The sequence below is a fragment of the Theropithecus gelada genome, chromosome 3 (assembly GCF_003255815.1).
Source record: "Theropithecus gelada isolate Dixy chromosome 3, Tgel_1.0, whole genome shotgun sequence".
NCBI classification, from domain to species: domain Eukaryota; kingdom Metazoa; phylum Chordata; class Mammalia; order Primates; family Cercopithecidae; genus Theropithecus; species Theropithecus gelada.
This window is the reverse complement of record NC_037670.1, coordinates 97,926,597-97,950,014: the sequence shown is the minus strand read 5'-3', so window position 1 is coordinate 97,950,014 and position 23,418 is coordinate 97,926,597. Positions and strand designations below refer to the sequence as shown.

At 35.7% G+C, this 23,418-nt stretch overlaps 1 protein-coding gene across 18 annotated transcripts in view; it reads right to left on the bottom strand.

Moving 5' to 3' along the window:
* Nucleotides 1–23,418, bottom strand: part of DGKB (diacylglycerol kinase beta) — an 837,327-nt gene that overhangs the window by 695,042 nt on the left and 118,867 nt on the right. For all 18 annotated transcript variants that reach the window (XM_025380374.1, XM_025380383.1, XM_025380380.1 and 15 more), the window contains exon 2: nucleotides 7,664–7,920. In XM_025380374.1, the coding sequence (XP_025236159.1) occupies nucleotides 7,664–7,733 (70 nt within the window). In that variant the 5' untranslated portion in view covers nucleotides 7,734–7,920. The remainder of the gene's footprint in view (nucleotides 1–7,663; nucleotides 7,921–23,418) is intronic.

Below are 23,418 nucleotides of genomic sequence, written 5' to 3'. Positions count from 1 at the left end.
GCTTGACCTCCTCTCAGGTGTGTATTCATTTCATTGTTAGGCAATATTGATGGATAATACTTTATCAATGGCATCTAAAGACCCACTTTTTGTGACTATTGCTAAATTCTTCAGCCTTACCTTCAGTGCTTATACTCATGCCCATGTACACACATGCATAACATGCATGCTCATACACAAATATGTCTATACACCAACACACACTTCAAGTTCTTCCCTGATATATAACATTCATTCCTGCTTCTCCACATGCTCTGATAACTGGTTGGAGTTTCACTTCTTCCCCCACCTCTACTCAATACTTTCTATTCAACTTAAAATCCCATTCCTCCTCAACTTCTATCCATATGCAGCAGAGTTAAAAGCTCTCCAAGAATCTTGCATACATAACATTCAGAGAATGCATTTCATTGCTTTGTCATCATTTGCCACCGGATCTGTCTCTCCGAACAGGCTGCTGAATAATGAGTACAGTTAAGTTCCTCTAACTGTGTACTCTATTTATTTATTATTTATTGTGGCGCTTCCATAATAATGTAGAAAGTGGTAACTAAGGAAACTTGGAAACTTCTAGTTAATCATAACCTTTAAACCATAATTGAGTTAAGGATAAAGTATCATATTAAGATACATAAGCCTTAGTGATAATTTTTGTTATAAATTGTTATAATATCACTAATAAAAATAAGAGCTATCATTTATACACAGGGATTATTATCTTCAGTATAAACTGAGGGGATGAAATGAAAGTATAAAGAAATTGTGATGACTTGGCTAATGTCCCAAGGTAAATGGTAGGTTCTATTTACTCCTGTGATAATGGCCAAATTAATAGTTTTCATCAAATATCTCAGTTCTCCTCTGGCACTGGGCAGATGGAAGAAATGCTACACCCTTAAAATTAAATATGGTCACATTAATTGCTTAGGCCAAAAAAATATTAGCATATCACTACCAGGGAGAAGGTCTCAGAGCACACAGTCACAAGTGCTCTCTCTCTCTCTCTCTCTCTCTCTCTCTCTCTCTCTCTCTTTCTCTCTCTCTCTCTCTCTCTGTCACAGCAACTGCCAATTTTTAAAGCTGATGCTTGCTCCATCTGACTGGACTTCATTGTAGACAATGTGAGATTAAACCACTTGCTGACTCAGATCGGAAATGTAATATGGGCAAAAAATAAACTTCTGGTGTGTTAACCCACTGAGACTTTGTGAATTTTTCAGACATGGCATGATTTGGCTCACTTTGACCAATATTCCACAGATGCCATTACTTCAATATCAATGTTTGCTTGACCATAAATTGGACTCGAATGGATATTTCTGGGGGAGAGTCAAGTCTGAAAAGAACTTACCCAAAGTTTTGCATCTTTAGGGTACAAAAATAATGGGAGTTTAGACATTCACAGTTACTTTTTTCTTTTACTATTGCAAAATTTAGGTATTGAGAGATTTAAGACATATGGACACAGAGAAGCCACCAACAGGAAATTGTGTCTGAAGCGGTACAACAAATAGGAACCAGAGCCAGAGATGAAGCAAAAGAGATTATGAAGCCAACATACATTCTAGAAATATAATCTGGGTCAGAGCCAGGAACAGCTGAGTTAATCAGTGTGAATCAGAAGAAAGAGTCAGAAATGAGAGACACGAATTACCTAAAACAGAGTTTCAGATTCAAGTTTCAGACCAAGTGTCAGGGTAAAGTCAAGATATTTCCGGTAAGTCAAAACATTTCAGATAAGTGTTTTAATTGAAAAGGTTTAAATATTTTTAAAGTCCGCATTTCATATTCAACTGCCTCAGCCACCACTATCACAATCCTAATTATAACAGTAATATATCGAATTCCAAGCACTTCACATACATTTCCATATTTAATCAGCAAGGCAACCCTAAGATGAAACTGAAGTATACATCACAGCACTAGCCTTCAAACTCAGTTTTGTCTCATATCAAATTATGTGTTCTCAGACACTGCAAAATGGCCCTGTGCCATTTATCCTTCTGTCTCATACAAAGAGGGTAATTATCAATAAGTGGCTGGGCCTCCCAAAATAGAGCCAATCTAACACAGGGCTCAGGACAGAAGTAAAAGCTAATCTCAGCATGACAAATGGGCAAGAGGGCTAGTGTGTAATCTAAATTTGCCTAAAAATAAATTGACTACACACCTGTGAGGAGGTCAAGTCTCTCTCCCTTTCATGACCGAGATATTATATTATTTGAATCCTGGATTCTAGTTTTTCCTATTTTGGAAACATGACTAAGAATCTGTTTATTAACATATCAATCTTCATAAAAAACATAAACAAATTATTACTGGTTTGACCTTTGTTATCACTTATTGTGCCACAGTTCTGGTCCAGCTACTCTGCTATAAACAGCAGTAATTTGTCTCCCTCTGAGGCTTATTTTGAGGATTAAATGAGTTAATACTTGTATACTATTTACAGTAGGCACTAAAATTCCATTATTTAGTATGATGCTGATTATTGTCTCAATAAATCCTACAACAAGATTTTGAGGTGGGATTCTACTTTTTCAAGTGAGAAAGCTGAGGCTCAGGTAGTTTATGTTACATTACGAAGGCCGTGCCACTAATAAGTAGAAAACAGGGCTGGGATTCCACACCGTCAAATATTTGCCTGCAAAACCGAAGCTCTTTCCACTAAGTCACACCACATACCTCACTCCAATGGAAGAAATTGCAGACCAGGTCTGAACATTATGCACATTGGTCCTTATTGAAAAGAACAAATTCACCGTAATTTTGCAACTCCTTACAATGCCAGCTGCTATAAACAGTATGAAATTTATGAAAGTTTGGAAAAGTTCCTACCATAATAACGCAGTATTTTTCAAAAATAATTTACATGCTATATAACACATGTTATATATAGCAAATAAAAAGCTAATCCTAAGTGACAATATGTGGGCAGATAATGAATCATTTGGAAATATCACATAGATTTCACATAGAAAATATTGTTATCCATGAAAAGCCCAGGAGTTTCTTAACCCTTTGTTGTTCCACGGAACCATAGCAGAAAGCACTGACAGACCAATATGTAATAAGCTTAATTCTCTAAAGGGCAGGAATGAGAGCTTTCTATCCTATAACAACAGTTTAGATGACTTTATATCAAGAGTAAGGAAGAAAATTATACTCCTCTCCCACATATCAAGGGAAATGCTTCCCATGAAGTGACTCAGCCTGAATCCCTAAACAGGAGTGCGGTCACAGCATGCTGTAGGCAGCCACAGCAGGCTCCACATCAGCTGCCTTCCGCATTTGTAGGGACAACACAGAGCGGAGGCTGCCAATTACACCAGAAGCTTCTACCTTGTGAGAAGAGTCTAATCTCGTGGCAGAAAAACAGACACTGACTCTTCATGGTCCAAAATGTGGTTCTTTTCTGCTTGATCATCAACAATATGTTCAAACAGCCAGAAGAACACTCTCCCTCTCTAGTAAGATAATAATTGTAAACTGTCATATCACTAGCAATTTGCCAGGCACAGCTTTCATTACTTCATATGTACTAATTCATTCAACTTAATACTTACAGCACTGGACATACATTTTTCCATATAAAACACAGATATGTTAAGTTACCCAAAGTCAGATATCTGAAGTATGATAGGAGCAGTATTTAAACACAAGCTGTCTGGTATGCTAGATACCTATCCAGGAATGTTGTGCCAGTATCATCCTACTTATCCTTAATTATTTTTAAGAAAAGCGTAGCATTTAGGAGAACAATCATAGTTACAAGGTGCATTCTGGCAATTGTGGAGAAAATGTAAAATCAGATAACTTGAGACAATTATCTTTATGGTATTCTCTAGGTCCAACATTGAATGATTTGGTTTTGCTGGAATTGGGGTCCCATGAGCTCACTCATCTTGTCCAGGAGTTCCACAGCCCCACCTTATCCCAATAAAGCAAATTAAACACTTCTTTGATACATTCCAAATATAATCTTAGCATGTTGCAAATTTAACTTTAAATCAATAACTTGATTTTTTATACTTCTTTAACACATATAAAGAAATTCTTACTAAAAATACAAATCAATTAAAATCAAGAAGGTGAATGCAATGTATCATTTTTCTAATAAGAGTATGGAGGAATGTCACTTACCAATACTGCATTGCAACATGAAAAGTCTAGTCTTTAAAGTCCCCGATAAACTGATCATGCATGTTGAACAGCATGAAAAATCAATGACTTCTACAATCTTCAGGATGATGTTTGTTTCCCATTATATTTTGGCACTGGCAATTTATCACACAAGAATACGTTCTAATCATGATATTCTTTGCTTCCTAATTATACAGGAAAGTCCTTGGAGCAGTAAATCTAGCACTTTTCATGTTGTCTTCATTATTTAAAAAGAGTGTAATAATCTTGGAATTGGCACTTTTTTTTTTAAAGTTATAGTTCATCTGCTAATTTGTCTTCTCATTGAATCCATTTTAATAATGCTGTTACACTCAGTGTGACATTTCATACTACCAATTTACTGAACATCCCTTGATGTTTGTCTCAGTATAAGTTTTACACTTATGATAATTTTTGTTACTACTTGTTTTAGGAATTTTCACAAATTTATTACTAATTTGTGCATTCTTATGATATAATTAAATGCACCACCATATTCATTAGCCAATGAAATATAAGTAGCAGCCTATAATACATTTAATAATTTAGTAGAAATGTGTTTCTGCTAATCAATTCAAACAGAATTTCTTTCTATATCTGAGCAATAGCAATTATGAATGTTAGCTATCACAGCAATAATTTGCATATTTTATATTAATGTTTCATATAATACAGGAACTTTTCTTATGAGTACTCAAACATGGAAAATATATTTTAATAAACAAGCCAAATTCAACATAACCTAAGCCAAACTCAGTGTTTTCTTTACTTGACAGATACCACCATAATCCCTTCTTTTAAAGCTGGAGGAAAATGTCAGATCTCTCTCTCTCTTCCTGTCTCTCTCTGTCAGTTGTTGTATTTTATTATTTTCCAAGATATCCTCTGTTAATTTCAATGTGATAAAATCTGAATCCTCACTTTTCCAGTCGTCTTCCATAATCTATGTTATACAGTCTATGCCAACACCCTGCTAACTAGTCTCTAGTATCTTTTCATCACCATATACCATCTTCTCAGTCATCAAAGTAAACTTCTCAAAGCATAACATTGTTTCTGTCACTCTACGACTTATAACTGTACAATGACTTCATTGTTTGACTCAAGTATGGTATATTTTGATACCATTTCATTTTTATAGACTTAACTCACTCCCTTAAATTGTGATGGGCTAAATGTGCCTCACCTCCCTTCCTTAAATTTATGCTAAATTTTCCTTTTTATTCATATCATTTCCTTTGTCATTTACCTTAAATCTAACTTTTAAAGATTTGTTTCAAATCCTGCCTCGTGTTTGAAGACTCCCCTTTCCTTTCCTATCTCCAGTGGAATTGTAAAACCCAATATAACCTTAAAGTCTGCTTGTATCACATACAATATTCTGGCTAGACATAGAATTATTTTTCTATTAGTTTCTAGCCTTCTTTAAACTGTAAGTTCCTTGAAAGCAGGACACATATTTCGTCATATTTGCATCTTCTGCAGCACTAAGCAGAAAACTCACTCTAAAGAAGATGCTCAGAAATATTTACTTCATGATTGGGTTACCACAGCAGCAAAGCGCAGAGCATATGGAAATTTGAAATCATAGGGAAATCAATTTTTAACCAATTTAGAAAGTATTGAGTATAAGACTGCAAGTGAAAAAGAAGAATTAGGCCATTCTGAACTAAATTTTCTTTATTCTTCTTCTTCTTCTTTTTTTTTTTTTTTTGGCAGGTTCTGGCTTTGTCAGCCATGGTAGAGTGCAGTGGCACAATGACTTACTGAAGCCTCAACCTCCTGGGCTCAAGCAATCCTCTCACCTCAGCCTCCCAAGTAGCTGGGATTACATCTGCATGTCACCACGCTGGGCTAATTTTTTTTTTTTCCCACAGAGACAGGGTCTCACTGTTTTGCCCAGTCTAGTCATGAACTACTGAACTCAAGCAATCCTTCTGCCTATGCCTCCCAAACCTAAATGTAAATATTCATAATATGATAAATGCATATATTGTACATTCAGAGGCCCTAAACAGTTTTGAGTGTGAGAACCATATGTTGATGTCAAAATTTCCAAATATCATATATTTTGTAATCATAGTTTTATTATTATTGACTCAGTCAATAGTCATAGGCATTTTCCTAAAAGTTTTTTAAAATGCCCATGAAATCATAGATTTTGAACTTCCTTACAAATACCCAGCAGCATTCTCATACTCTCATTCAATCCACAGATTAGGAAGGTTCTAGAATACCCTTGAAACTAGTCTTTTCAGATAATATACATGAAGCATTTATTAGTGTTCCCAGCTCATCATATGTACTCTATAAAAGTGAGTGATAGTATTCACCATTACCATCAAATCTATCTTCATGTTCTAAGTCCCAATATGTGTTTAACCCCTTTCTCTGCTTCTACTTTATAATATCATTCAACTCATTCCTGATACACATCTCTTATATCCCACAACATCTTTCTGCACAAGTCTCCCAGATGCCTTTATTTTTACCTCTTTCACTATCATGTGCTGTTTGGTTCTTTTTCTCCTTTCCACTACTTTCATTTTATTCTCCCTGTCACCATGTTATTCTTTCTGTTCTTACTATTCTTACTGCATTCTCTATATATTGCTTTTTCTGTACTCATCATTTTCCAAGCCTTTTGGTGTTTGCTATTAATCAGTTGCTTCTTTTCCTCTCTTCAACACATGAATCAACTGCTGTTCATATTTATAGTTGAAAGTCACTTTATGAAATAGATGTATTCCTGATCATCTAGAGTAAAAAAAAATCTTATAAATAAAATCTTACTCTACATATGCAAAGAAATAATATTAAAAAAAAAAACTTACAGTGAAGTGAATGATCATAGCCTATCACTTGTATCAACGCACACACTAAAAAAGTTGTGTTGTCCTAACTTGAGGTCCTGACACCTCTTTCTTTTACAAACTCTGATTCTAATTCCATAATGTATCTATGACTCCCTACTGCCTACTCTCTTTTGAAATGCTAGGTTATCAAACAGAAACACACACACACACACACACACACACACACACACACACCCCTCCCTTTTCCCTCCCTCTTGATATCTATGAGTCAGACCATACTGTCTCAAGCACAGCATTGCTTTTCTCTTCTCTTTTTCCTTCCTTCTCACTCTCTGCACCCTGTTTGTCCTTCTCCCTGTCTGTTACAGTATTACCACTCTCCATTTTGCCAGGCTGTCTCATCCTCTGCTTTATTTCTATTACAGCTAGAGTGTTTTCCAAGCCTAATTTTGCATCTAACATTTTAGTTCCTTTCCTGCAAGATGTAATACTTGATTTAATTTATCTTTTCCTTTCTCTCATGTCAGAAAGGTAGTCTCAAGTCAACCTGACTTGTAAACACAAAAGGCAGACCTGGATCTATCCCCATGATGAACGGGATCTATGATCCGTTCTTATAAATAAATGATACTTTGTCTAGCACAAATGTCAAATAATCTCATAATTTCAATAGGAATACTTACACTCAGCATATTTCTGAAGTTGGGAAAATTCCGAAGGGCTGAGGTGGGCCCATTTTTCCTGGTTTGTCATGGTGGTGGTGAGAAGCTCTGTTACATACCAGGTGAAAGATTCTTTATTCAGCTGCTGCACAGAGATCTATGCTTCAAAGATTCCACATGGCGTGTTTCATGATAAAATATCTCAGGCTTTCAAAATATGCAATCTGTCCACATGAAACTGCTTTGGATGTTTGTAATTTCAATAATGTGTTAAAGAACTGCAAAAAAAAAAAAGATTAACATGATTGCACAAAGGAAAAAAAATGTCAAGGTACAAAATGTTAAATATTTTTTAAATCATATAAATTAAGAGTACAATTTGTGAAGAGAATCTTATAAAGTACATTTTCATAAATGTAAATTTTTATGTCCAGTTTTACAAATTCCACATTCCAAGAGTAGACAGTGGTATCATTTTTATCAGTCTGTACCAATTTTTAAATATGTAAACATTACATATAAAATCTAGACCTAAATTATCCAAGGAGGCTAAAATAAGCTCTCTAGCTCCCTATGCATATGATTTGCTAGTTTACAGTATAGACTGCCAATAATTGCTTGGAATGTTCATCAGCACTAGTATATATATTTCCAATCATATGAATTAATTTTGGAGAAGTCATATAATTTTTTTTCTAGCAATGAAATAAAGTTTTAGTTTTGTGATTTAAAAAATATCCAAAAGATTGGTCAACTAAAGCAACTCTAAATGTCTGAAAGACTTGTGTAATGACAGTAGATGATTCTATTGTGAATCACACTTTAAAATAAATCTCTAGGTTGTCATGGACCTACATTTACTGGCTATATCTGTAAAGGCAAACAAAATGAAAAACCATCTGGTTTCAACGTTTCTATCAGAGACTATAATCAATTGCTCAATAATCAGCCAGATTGGCACTGTATTCCTTATAGAAAATGAAGTATTTCATAAGAATTATTTGTAAAATTGTAATCATTGCAAGGTTTATTTATGTCATTACATATGGCATTACTTAAAGTCACCGTACTTCTACGGACAAGACTCATTTGGTCTTAGTACCTTGCCTTTCTTCAACATCTCTTTACTGTCTTCCAATATCAACCCCAGGACCTCACTGTCAAATCCTGTCATCCTTGCCTTTAAAAATTGTTCTTTTTGGTCTCGTGGGGTCACATCCCTGCACTGTTTTACAATATGGTAGTTTACTATACAATGGGGAAAATGATGATATTGATGTGTTCACAGAGGCCAAATTGCTGGATATCTTTTCTCGTTTCTCTCCCAGGGGCAACCATGGGTTTGGGGATGCAATACAAGTAAAAGAGAATGGGGATATGCAATGACAATTGTGGACATCTTCCACCCAGTTTCCTTCTGTTGATTTCATCTTTCACACTAATTTCATCCTAACTCTCTGTCTCTCTCTGGTTACAGGCAGTTTTGGTGGGACTGTGAAATGATGTGTTCTGTCCTCTAACCAAAGGGAGACAGATGATTCTGTCACATTTGCACATTACACCCTGTCTTCCAGGGCTTTAAATGTTGAGTGGAGTGATTCAAGGACAGGGTGAAAACAGCTGTACCTAAATCATAACAGAACTAATTGGATACTCGTTCCTGCCTAAACCTGACTCTCCAGCTATCTTGTCACTTCCAGGAGCTTGTGATATTCTTTTAATAAAGGATTAAGGCCAGGCAGTGGCTAATGCCTATAATCCCAGCACACTGGGAGGCTGAGGCAGGAGGATGGAATGAGCCCAGGTGTTTGAGACCAGCTTCAACAACATAATGAGACCCCATTCTCTACAAAAAAATTTTTTAAAAAAATTAGTTGGATGTAGTGGTGCACATCTGTGGTCTCAGCTACTCCAGGGGAATAGTGGGGGAGCTGAGGTGGGAGAATCGCTGGAGCCCAGGAGGTTGAGACTGCAGTGACCTGTGATCATGCTGCTGTACTCCAGCCTGGGCAACAGAGCAAGGCCCAGTCTCAAAAAAAAAAAAAAAAAAAAGGATTAAATGTATACATATACCAAGACATCACACTGTACCCTATAAATATATACAATTATTGTTAGTTAAATGTTAATAACTTTTTTTTTTAAAGTCAAGGATTAAGTGAGACAGAGTAAGTTTTTAATTGCCAACAATGCAAAAATTTTAACTGGTGATAACAACAGTTTGTTTATTCAAATATTTGTTGAGCCTTGCTCTCTGCCAGAAAGCTTTCTAGGCAATGAAGATAGAGCAAAGATCAAAACATATAAAAGATGAAAATAATGTTACTCCACAATGTGTCAGCTTTATTGAGAACTTACAGTTAGCAAAAGGCACTCTCCTAATCACATTACTGTGTTAGGTCATTCAATCTTCAGAAAGCAACTCTGTGAGGTAGGTGCTAATAGTCTCCCCTTTTGACAAATGGAGAAAGTGACACTGGTGACTGAATATGGTAGGTGTAGCACAGACTGTTCCAAGCCCACCCAGTATCCATTCTCTTTTGCTTACTTGGTACAAGAAAGATGGTGAAAATAAATCTGTTTAAATGACTGAATTCCCCAGGTTCCTTACATGAAGAAGTGGCCAATGAGATGTAAGTAGATGTTGGTGAAACATATAGAAAAGTTCTGTTAGAGGAAATAGTTGCTGGCAAGTGCCCTTTAAAGCAATCTTTTATTCTTTTCCTCCACCTTACTACCTGAAATGGTGACATATTGGCTGCAAATCCAGAAGTTTCTTGTACTAAATAGATAACTTTAATATGGAAGCTATATATTAAGGATAGGAGGCCCACATAAACTAGACAGTGGTAAGCAAATAACTAATTAGGGAGTAAATTTGGTTCACCACCTGTTTTTGTAAGTATAGGTGATTGGAGCACATATCCATAAGAGAAACCAGCAATAAGTTGTTTTTGAAGGGATTTCAATACTAAATAAAGAGGCTTGGGCATTATCCTCAGGGGAAATAAGATACAACAAAAGGACTACAAAAAAACCCACAAACCTGATCACTCTTACGTTTCTGAAATGTCAGTATTTTCAATGAGTTCCTTTCTCTCTCACTTGCATTGTTGTGATAGCTTCTTAACTCACTCCCTGAGGTCTCTCCCTTTCTTAACATGGCCATTTCCCAAACCCCCTTGGAGTCCTTGGATGGTCATGAACTAGGATGATTCCTGAGGCCTGTCTGACAAATTACCAACAACAAGTTAATTAATAAATTATAATTGTAATAATTGTCTTAATTATATCTTTCCACCTGGAAACCTGCTCTGAAATTTATTAAAATCCCCCAGCTGGGCACAGTGGCTCAAGCCTGTAATCCCAGCACTTTGGGAGGCCAAGGCAGGTGAATCACTTGAGCTCAGGAGTTCTAGACCAGCCTGGGCAACATGGAGAAACCCTCTCTCTACCAAAAATACAAAAATTAGCTGGGCATGGTAGCATGTGCCTGTAGTCCCAGCTACTCAGGAGGCTGAGGTGGGAGGATTGCATGGGCCCAGGAGGTAGAGGTTGCAGTGAGCTTTGATTGCACCACTGTACTCTATCCTCAGTGACAGAGCAAGGCCTTGTATCAAAAAAAAAAAAAAAAAAAACAAAACAAAGAAAAGGAAGGAAGATAAATATCCCCCAGTTCATTAAGTTCATTATGAGAAATTTAAATTTAAAATGACTGGTGAACTGTCATCCTTAGATCGGTACAGGAATGCTAACTATGTATCAAGGCTCACTTGGTTATTGAATTTTAAATTGTACAGTCATACAGACCATCCCTTCATTCATTTTTTTAATTTGTTTTGAATATAATATTTTAACATCAAATACTTCACTTATGTATATTATTTAACATTTGTCTCCACACACTACAATTAGGGGAAATGTAAGTTGTTTTGAGCCTTGATGGAATTTCACAAAAAGTTCAAAGCAACTAAAAGTATTAGGTTTGCACTTGATTTTCATCCAAACTGTATGTTAGATTCTGCATCACCATCCTGTTCTATACTACATGATGTAAGCCCCATGGAGGGCAGGGATTGTTATTCATTTATTCACTGCTGTTTTCCCAGTGCTTAGAAGAGTGCTTGGTATATAGTCTCAGGTCAATAAATATTTCTTGAATGAATTCACTTATTTCCTTTTTGTTCATAAAAAAAAGGTTGAGTGGAAGAATTAATTAGAAGGAGGCCCTGAGGTTGAGAAAGAGAAAATAGTGCATAAAGGCGACAAGAACAGAAGTCACTCTGGGCTTCAATTTTCCTAGGGACTACATCCATTTTCTTCAACTAAATGGGCATTTAAAAAAAAAAAAAAAGTGCACTTTCAGGGTACAAAGCTTTTAGAGTTGAAAATGGATGGCATTATTTCACATTTTGTGAATTTTTTTAACTAACTCCATATAAATACGCATCATTCCCAAGGGATGCCCTGTGATGTCAGCTAACCAATTTACCATAACAACACTTACACATGACCACCAAGTATATTTTTAAATTATTTATCAATATCTAACAAAAGTACTACTTAACTTTCTTTCATTTAGCATGACCTGGTCAACTTAGGTCTTCACTTTTTGTAACAAGAAAAGCTTCTCTGGATTGATCTACTCCATTTGCATTTTGACATGTGATATTTACAAAATAATGGTATCTCTGAGGGGCTCACAGTAAATTTACTTTGGCTGTTGGATTGTGTTTATTCTAATACCAAAATGCTTTGAATAAATCCTCTCTTTCTCACCTTTCTTCTAGTGTAAGCCATTGATTTCTCATAATTCTCATAGTTCTAACCCTCATCATGTGATGTAACATGTAGCTAAATAGTAAAAATAAGGGTGGGGTACAAGTGAAGAATTTTTTCTTAGTCAAATCTTTTTACTATTTGAATTGGCATACACAAACCTATGAAAAGATAAATGTTTCATGTAAAATTTTAAATACAGAGGCACAGCTATATCTCATGCCTCAGAAGGTAATGAAAATGATGGCAGCACATTCTTACCGTCTCCGCCTCTTCATAAATGGGTAGAAAGAATGTGACAATATTCAGCTGAGATTCCCTATGGTGCATTCACAAATCTCCTCTTCCCCTGCAGAATTCTTTCTTTAGGTACATAAAATGAGCGTCAGGAGGGATGTACTTTGCTGGCTTTTAGCAAGCAGTCTAATTCTGGCTTTCCCTTCTAGTCGGTGGATGTGCCACTTTGCTTAGTTTGTAGCAGGAGATAATTGCGTTGGAAGAGTTGAAAAAGACTCTTTGGGCCATTGTACTTGGGCTAAAACACAATCCCTATAATTAGGGGAGAAATCAACCTCCTCATGAAGAAGCCATTAGGCAATATCTAGATGAGTCAATCTGTTGGGTTGGATGCGTTATCTGTGAGTCACATCAAGTGTAAATTTATAAGTAATTATTAGAAGTCAGTATGCCATGACTTCAATCATTGAAGAGAAGTTAATAAACATTAAGACACACTAGGTCAGATGCAGTAGCTCATGCCTGTAATCCCAGCACTTTAGGAGGCGGAGGCAGGTGGATCATGAGGTCAGGAGATCGAGACCATCCTGGCTAACACAGTGAAACCCTGTCTCTACTAAAAATACAAAAAAATTAGCCGGGCGTGGTGGCAGGCATCTGTAGTCCCGACTACTCTCTACTCACTACTAGGGAGGCTGAGGCAGAAGAATGGCAAACCTGGGAGGCGGCGCTTGCAGTGAAAAAAAAAAAAAAAGACACACTGAAGAATATATGTATACTGGGTCTCAAGGGTCATAAACTCCAAACTATAAGATTTCCAACAGAAAAAAAAAAAAAAAAAAAATCCTAGGGATGGGAAAGGATGTAGAGCCAAAATAAAAACTATAGAATTGCTGAAGAAAAAGTAGGATGAAATTACCTGGAATATAAATTCTATAGGTTGGTTTATAATTGCTTGTTCATTTAACCATAAAAAGAAGTCTAAATTTGAGACCCAATGAATGGGATGCAAGCCATCATGCCAGATCCCAGGGACGTAGTGTTATGCTAAACAGATATGATGCCTGAGCTATTAAATCGTGTTTAGTGGGAAAGAGCTACAATAACTAAACCAACTACGCCCATAAATAAATGCAAACTGTGATAACTTATATGAAAAAAAGGCAACAAAGTCTATAACACAACAGCAACTCCTTATTTCTTTTAAGAGATTCAGAGAGAGATTCAGAGAGCAAGGTTTATTTAAACTAACTGATAAAAGTTAAATAATTGTAAACTTGAATGAAGATTAAAAACATTCTGAGCAGAAACTTAGAAGTAAAGAAAAAAAAACTACAAATATTATAAGATCTCTAAAGAAGTCAGTTATGACTGGATCCTGGTAAGCAAGAAGTAGAGGAGAACATAATTAGGCCGAAAAAATTAAAAAGAGCTACATAAGTGAGATTATTAGAGGCCATGTTAAGGACAGTACAATTTGTCATAAGTAAATTATGAAACCATTGAAACATTTTTGTGCAGATTAACAGGATTGATTTATATTTTAAGAAATCCACTTTAATCAATGGATATGAATAGGAAAAGAATGGAAGAGGGAAGACCAATTAAGAGGCTCTTCCAATATTGTATGAGAGCTCGTGGCTTTAGGGAATGGCAATAAAGATCAAGGTTAAAAACTGAACTCAAGACGTGTTTTTGAAGTAGGACTTGATAATGAATAGGATAAGTTCTGTGAAGAAAGAGGGGATCAAGAGTGACTCCTGTATTTTGGCTTGAGTGCTGGAAATGGAAAGGTAGAATTTAAACAATTTCCAAATACTAGAATAGAACCAGGATTGATGAGAACAGAAAAATCACTATATTGTTTTGGGATGTATTGAAGTTGAGATGATTATCATATATCTGAATTGAATGTACTAGTAGATTTTGAGTTAAGCTTAGGCTAAGATAAGAGATAGGTAAAATATTATGAGTTTCCTGTATAGATGATATTTCAAGAATTGGGAATGGCTGTTCTCCTGATGTGGTGACAAAGAAGCTATGCCCCTAAGCTCTGTTTCAAGATAGAACTTGTCATTCAGGGCAAAGACTGCAATTAGCAGTCTGTACTTCTGACAGCCTATACTTCTTCTTGTCTTCAGAAGTCAACTTAGGTTTTGAACTGAGGTCACATTTTTCCCAGACAAGAATCAATAACAAAAAGATGATGGATGTACTAGGGCCATGATATTTCTGTCCAATGGAGACCCCTTAAATGGTCCATTTTTGTTCCAGAGCTCCCCAGTGGGCTGGTTGAGAATTTATCAGGTCTGCACTGGGGTCTGAGGCTATTTCTGACCAATCCTGCATATCCCCTTCTCTTTTCACAAGCATCAGTTTTGTATTACAATCTGAAAGCTTTCCTTGCCCAACTCTGCTTGTTTTTTCCCCCTTTTTATGTTTCAAAGGAATAATTATCTAATATGTGTTTGCATCCCTATCTCCATCTTGGTATTTGTTTCCTAGTGAAGAATCCCACATGTCAGGATCCCAGTAGGAAACAGATGGCACACTTAAAATTGATAATTAAGAGTTTAATGAAAAGATTATTTAGGAAATGTGGACAGGTAACGAAAGTTATTAGAGACTAATGCAGTATCCTAAACTAGCAATAGTAGGAAACTTATTGAACCTCCTGAAGGGACTAAGGATGTTTTAGCTAACGAACCCCAGAGTAGCTGTATATAGAGGGTCATTTGATAGGAGGAGCTATGATTTGAATATTTGTCCCCCTCATTGATATTGAAATTTAATTGCCATTGTAACAATATTAACAAGTTGGACCTTTGAGGGGTATTTGGGCCAGGAAGATTCCACCCTTCTAGATGGGACTAATGACATTATAAAAGGGCAAGTTCAGCCTCCTTTGCCCCTTTGTCCTTCCATCTTTCAGCATGTGACGATGCAGCAAGAAGGCCCTCACCAGATGCTGGCACTTAGATCTTGGATTTCCCAGCCTCCAGAACTGTTATAAAATAAATTTGTGTTTATTATAAATTACACAGTTTCAGGAATTCTGTTAAGAGCAGCACAAAATGGACTGAGACAGGAGTCATTTCATCAGGACACATTTCTTTTTGGAGTGTCCTAGCTGGGCATGAGGTGGAGTAATAAATTCCCTAATGTTATCCTTCTCCTAATCTCCATTCTCCTCCAGTGCCTCACACTGACCAAACCTCACTCTAAGCCAAGGACACAGACCACCACTGATCAGTCTCACCAATTTCAAACAATCTCTTGAGGCACAGAGCCTCAAGACAAGGATAATGGAGGATCTAAAGGGGAAAAATATACACTGTCCATCACATCTGGGGCAAGAGTGTAGTGGAAGAAAGGCACACAGAACAAAAGTCTGAGGAGACGAGTTCTTTTATTTAGAGATTAGAGGTGAAAAAAGTCCTCCCCCACTTTATCCTACCCCTGCCCGTCCCCTAAAAGCAACTGAAAGAATATGATGTCAAAAAAGACAACAGAAGGGAATGAAAAGAATCCACCAAGGAGAGACTAGAAGACACTTTTCAAAAGTTTCTGAGCAACTAAATGACAATTGAAGCATCCATTGGCAATATGGTGGCCACTGGCAACTTTAGCAATAGCAATTTCTTTGAAGTTGGGCACGTTAGATAGTAAAGGTGGCATGGTGAAACTGAGTATAGGAAATGAAGACTGACTCATCAACCCTTGGAGAGTGTGATTGTGAGAAGTAGAGAGAGAGAGAAGTAGCTATCCAGAGAAAAAATGTGAAATCAAGAAACTTTTTTTTCTTGTAGAAATTACTGGAATCAATTTTAAAGTTAATGAGAAGAGTTTATTAGTGAGACTGATTCAAACTTCAGGAAAGAGAAGCTGAGTAGTGTTTTAAACTACTTAGAAAAGAGGGGTAGGTAAGTCCCAGAAAGTCTGTGAGGGCCAAAATTAATCTTAAGGATGGATACAGATGAGTAGTTTTGTGGACTTAGTGTTTAGGAAATGGAGGATGTCTGGTTGATTATTTCTGTTTTCTCAATGATGTATAAGGCTTAGTGATGAACTGAGAGTTGACTTAGGAGGAAATGATGGGGGAAGAGGGAAGTAACAGTGTGAAGATATGAAAAAATTACATAAAAATGTGGTGAAGGGATCTCACTAAAGGCATGAGGTAAAAACAGCAGACAGAGTTAAAAGTCAATGCATATTGTTATTCATTAACTGAGAACTATAACAATCAGCTTGTTGTAGTTCAATTTATAACAATTTTAAACAATTTTAATGATTAATTTATAGATGAAGGAATCTAAAGGACAAATAATCATATTCTTACACATTTGAGTCAAATAGACCTGCATCCTCATTCAATTTCTGAGCTATGTGTCTTCACTGTGTAGTGAATCATTAAATCTGAGCCTCAATTTCCTTTCTCATGAAAAGCAGATAATACCACCCACTTCACAGAGCATTAGCATTTAAAGAAATAGCACGTGCACAATACTAACTAACAAGAGATTCTCAATAATAGTTATTTTCTCTTTGTTTTTACACGTAGAATTGCTTTTATTAGTAGAATTGAAAGTGGACATATATACAGTACATATACGAGGAAAAAAGACTGGAAATCTAAACTCTTTTAGAGGAGTATGTGGGTGGCTTAATATAAAATTCATAATTTTGTTAATTTTGGACTCTGCTGACACAAAAAATCTAAAATAAAATTTCAAGGGAAATCTTTGGTGATGCAAGAGAGGAAAATATAGCAAGCTTTGTATTGTGTATGTTTTTAAAGTTAAGATTTTGAATTTGGTTTATTATTTTATTCTTCTTAAAATTTTTTCCAGTGAATTTTCTATTCTCTTACTTTTCACATATGATTTTAAAACATCTTTTAGAATTGAGACTGGCAGGTTAGGTGAAAATAAGGATAGATTCTACCCATAGGGATAGAATATTTCTTAATATGAAATAATGTAAAATGCTATGATAGATCCTATTTTTCAAGAACGATGATACAATATCTTTCATCTCACATGGTCTTCAGGAACACTATTGTACTTCTTCAGCAGGTGGTGTCTATGGCTTCTCCCCTTGCACTTGTGAATACCTTTATGACTTTCTGAAGCTAAAACTTATAGCAGAAGTGATGCTATATGACATCTGTATATACATCATAAATTGTCACACACTTCAGCCTTTCTTTCTTGGGATACTTGTTCTTGGAAGCTTGCCAACATATCCTAAGAATGCTCAAAGTAGCTCATGTGAAGAGATCACTTGAAGAAGCCACGTACAAGTATACCAGGCAACAGCCCAGCTGAAGTCCCAGTTGACAAGCCAGCTTCCACCCCCAAATATGAGTAAAGGTGCCTTCAGATGCTTGCAGCCCAAGCTGTCTGCCTAGTAGCCCCATTCTCCAACCTTGAAGTTTTCTCAGCTGAGCTACCAGGATGCCAAAGAACAGAAACAAGCCAATTCTACTATGCCCATTCTGAATTCCTGGCCTACCAAATCTATAAACACAGTAAAACGATTATTTTACAGCACTTATTATTGGTAGTTGGTTATGCAATATTAACTAGAACAAGTTACTTCAGGCAACGTTTGACACATATAAAATGAAATTAAAATACTGTTACTATTCCAGTTATTATTATGATATTTTAGAATGCCCTGAAAGAAGTAGGTATATGTGTATGTTTAACTCTTAATTTATTAAGTTATTATTGTTATCATTTTTACATTTTAGCATATACTGAAAGAAGTGTATGTTCCTGTGTGTGTATTTAATTTAATTTATCATTCTTACATTATATAGCCAGGTGCATATTATTTATCAATTCTCATCTCCCTCTGAAGTGAAGAATAAGGGCTTTGGGAGTTGGACATAAATATTTAATCTGAGTTTTCTTCTTGCTTTGGACTTTACAGAGAGGAATAGCTGAAATAGTGAAAGTCAAAAAATAAAAAACAGAAATCAAGCATAGTACATTAGAAAAAGAAAAAGGTTCTAACCCCAGAAAGAGAGAAGATCCATTTTGTAGGATATGTTTTGTTATTTCTGTTATATTTGCTTGTGTCTTTCATAAAGACGTTTCATAAACATGAGCCCAAATGAAGAGGAAAAAAAATGACTGTGAATAAAGTATAACTCTTTCCTTCCCCACCAGGATAGAATACCAATTAAGGAAGAACACAGTTGAATGGCTTCCTCAATCTGTCTGACCTGGGGCTTTTTCAACAGAAATAAATACTTCCTAGAATGTTGATTATTGCAAGTTGATAAATTTATCTTTATTTTCCATCCCCAGCTTAAGAAAACAGAAACTTACTAAAAATAATTTTCCAATGGAAAACTACTTTCCCAAGGAAACTATGATATAATACATATTCTGACTTTGTATTGAATTAGGAATTCATGTGCTAACCAATTATACAAATTTTTCTATTAATTAAAAAATAATAAATTTAGTAATGAGCACTTCCTGGAAACTGATGATTGCTGGCAAGGAACTAATATCTTTCAAACCTTTAATCCCTGGAAGATAATCTACTCTAATGCTGTTATTCAACCTCAAGACAGAGTACAAAATTGCCTAAGGAAAATCACTATTGAAGTATGTGAGGGACATTTTTATCAAATGATATTTGATGTTTGCACTGAGAAACAAATAATGCTTATAGTAAATCACAGTATAAAAACAGAGAAATTAAGTCAATTTACACAGGCATAGATGTCACCAATAGAAAAATACATATTTTGACTGTATACGGTTTTATTTTCTTCTAAAACCATTGCCTTAAACCTTTCATGTGCATACTGGTTCACCAAATACACCACTAAGAAACATTTACAATATCATTTTCTCACTTATTTTCTGCATTGTTACTAGTACTAAAATCTATAATATTGCCTTTTTCTGCTTGATAGAATATTAAGCGTGCTTTGATTTTTTTAAAAATTATACATGACTAGGAATGTTTAAACCATAAATTGCAAACACTTTGAGAAGTGAGTTTCAGAAATTTTTGAAGTATAATTATTCTTTAAAGTTTATCGGGGCTGGGGGCAGTGGCTCGGGCCCATAAACCCAGCACTTTGGGAGGCCGAGGTGTGTGGATCACGAGGTCAGATCAAGACCATCCTGGCTAACATGGTGAAATCCCGTCTCTACTAAAAATGCAAAAAAAAAAAAAAAAAGAAAAGAAAAGAAAAAAAATGACCCTGGCGTGGTGGTGGGCACCTGTAGTCCCAGCTACTCGGGAGGCTGAGGCAGCAGGAGAATGGCATGAACCGAGGAGGCGGAGGTTGCAGTGAGGCAAGGTCACGCCACTGCACTCCAGCCTGGGTGACAGAGTGACACTCCGTCTCAAAAAAAAAAAAAAAGAAAAAAGAAAAATTATCATAAAATGGTAATTGGTAGAAACTTCACATGACATTCTATTAGCAAAATATATTTTGCTTTTATCCCTCTGGTCATTGAATTACTTCACACCTTTATCACATCTTGCCTGACTCATTAGCAGTAAGCTCGCTTTATTTCATTATCTGCAGTAAAATCAAAGTACCGTTTCTAAAAGTCTATCTGCATGTGATTTCCTCATCTGGCATCTTTTAATAGTTTTATGTTACCTATAGGATTATATGCAATTTGCAAACTTAAACATATGTAATTTAGCCATACACTCTGAAATGGTTAGCATGTGACATTTCGGTAAGGTAACTCTGGAGCTTAATCTGCCTAAAACTGTCACTTTGATATTTAAATTCTTTATACCTCATTCTCATGGTGAGCAAAAGGATAATACAAATGATCTCAGGAGGACTAAATCTGTTGTGTAAGCCACTTAGTGCCTGCCACAATGTTTATTATAGTAGATCAGCGGCCGCCAACCTTTTTGGCACCAGGGACTGGTTTCATGAAAGACGATTTTTCCATGGACGGTGAGTGGAGGCAGGTGGTTATGGAGTGGGGGAGATGGTTTGGGGATGAAACTGTTCCACCTCAGATCATCAGGCATTAGATACTTATAAGGAGTACATAACCTAGATCCCTCACATACCCAGTTCACAATAGGGTTTGTGCTCCTATGATAATCTAATGCGGCTGCTGATCCAACAGGAGGCGGAGCTCAGGCGGTAATGCTTCTTGGTCCATTGCTCACCTCCAGCTTCGCGGCCCAGTTCCTAACAGGCCACAGACTAGTAATGGTATGTGGCCGGGGATTGGGGACCCCTGTAGTAGGGACAGAACTGAAAGAGGGGTTGTTAGTACAAGCCATGATTTTCTTTTTAATCTATAGAAGTTTATCCACAGAATTACAAAATAACTGATTGATTAATAAAATTGGTCTACTCTGTGTTACTTGGCCAAGATGAAGGGAAAAAGACATGTAATAGCTCTTAAAACCAAAGAATGATTTAAAAAAATGAACAAATTCTGAAATGGAATACTTGCATGATGAGATGTAATGCATTCAAGGGAACCCAAGAGACACCCTTCAGATGAACAGAAACTCTAAAAAACTGAACCGTATTATAAAGGTTCTAATGTAGGTTTCTAAAAAAAGCTACTAGAAATAAATTACTCCTTTTTAAGACAAATTCAAGGTGTGAAATGAGGTTGTAATATTTTAAATTAGGTCTATCTCAAAAAAAGATTGGTGAACAGCAGCAGCTGTTTGGAGATCAGCAGAGAAATAGCATGCCTCAGCCTCTCCTGGTTAGAATGAACTAAATTTAGCAACACTTGGAAATCCAGGGAGAGCCTAAATCACACCGTGACATTGACTTCCAACTAACAGATTCCTTCTTCAAGGTTCCTTCAGAAACAGAATATATATCCCTTCTACTTAGGTATATAGTTTTAATCTTGAGGCATTTATTATAAATATGTGCTATATATAACAGTAGAACATACTAGAAAAAAAGATATAGAACTGAAAATTTCATTACATAAATCTATATTTCCATTGACCAACAGACATAGCTGACCTCCAACCCAAATAAGCACACATGCATGCACACAGGCACATACAAACACACACCCACACGCAATACATACATACCCCCATGCATATGCACACATTTTGTCAGATGCTGATTCAGCATTTTGCCTTCCTAGGTTATAGGTAAGCTCTTTAAGGAAAGTCTCAGTTATTGCTTTACTTACCAAAAGATTCTTTGGATTGTAATGTTTTTGGAAAGCCCAGATTCTTTTCATATTTAATTTCTTGTCCTCATTTTTATTCCTAAATATTAACACCTTATTTGATGTGTATTAGGTATGAATTTTGATATAACTTCCGTTCTATTTCTGTGAAGAGCAACTCATAAATACCTTTAAAAAATATTTATCCTGAGTAATATATCATAAATAATAGAAACATAAAACTTTAACATACAGTATGTAGGACACACTATATTAAAATGTTATTACTTTTCTAATAATACTAGTAGTATTTAGTCACAATATACTAACTTAGATAATGTGTATATATATATATATACACACACACACAAATACTAATAATTAACATATTCCTAAACCTCTACAGTGCACTTGAATTTTTGAAGCACATATGCCTATCAAGTTTAATGACAGATAAAATCAGATCTGAAAGTCAGATATAAGTCTAATGGCATTAAGAATACTTTTTATAAGGAATCCATAAGTGAATCACTTTCAACTTATGAATGTTTCCTTATTAGTCTCCTGAGGCTTATTTCTAAGAGTTGTAAAATTCCAGATTAAAATTTGAAAACTATCTCAGTAGAACAGAAAACACAAAGATCCTGAACTATCGTTTGAAATAAGATTCTGATTGAAATACAAAAATAAAAGTATACAACGATGATTGATGCTTTTTCAATTGGTAAGCCTACATTTTATTCCACATTCACAGAAAACTCACACCTTTTAAATTCCAGATGTTAACACTACTGTTTATTATTTCTATGCTTCCTTTATTCTTTTACTGAATGTGTAATATATAAACTATCCACACTTCATAGTACCATTTTACATGTTTGAACTTTTATAAAACTTGTGTCAGATGGCCTTTTTCTGCAACTTGCATTTTTTATTCAAGTTTTTCAGATGTATTCATATTAGTCTATGTGGCTCTGGCTCATTGATGCCACTGCTGTAGAGTGAAAGTATTCATTTTGTGTGTGTGTGTGTGTGTGTGTGTGTGTGTGTATAATTTATTCATCTAGTATTCTATTAATGAAGATTTAGGGTTTATTTTTATTATTAAAATCAATAATGCAATAAACACACCCACACTTCTTGGACACATTGTTATGCATAGTATTACTGGGTTTTAGGGTATGCTTTATTATAGGCTGCCAAATTCCTCTCAAACTGGACTTACTTTACTCAGCTTCTTAAGTGTTTGCCCATAAATGAGTATGGGGAACACACCTTAGGGTAAGCACCCATGAGTCACCCCTAACATCATCTCCCCTCCCCTTGCATGTGGGTAAAACCTGAAACATGTTCCTGACCAATAGAACATGGCAACATGAATGGGATGTCATACCCTGCATTAGATGACATTATATGTACAACCTCAAGTGCAATCTGAATTCCTAGTCAGTTGACTTTAAGTTCATCGAAAGAAGCTTATTCTGGGTGAACTCCATCTAGTAGATGAATTTTTAAACATAAGGTCTAGAGGTCAGAGAATTGAAGCAGCAAGTAAGATCTCTCTCTCTCTCTCTCTCTCTCTCTCTCTCTCTCTCTCTCTCT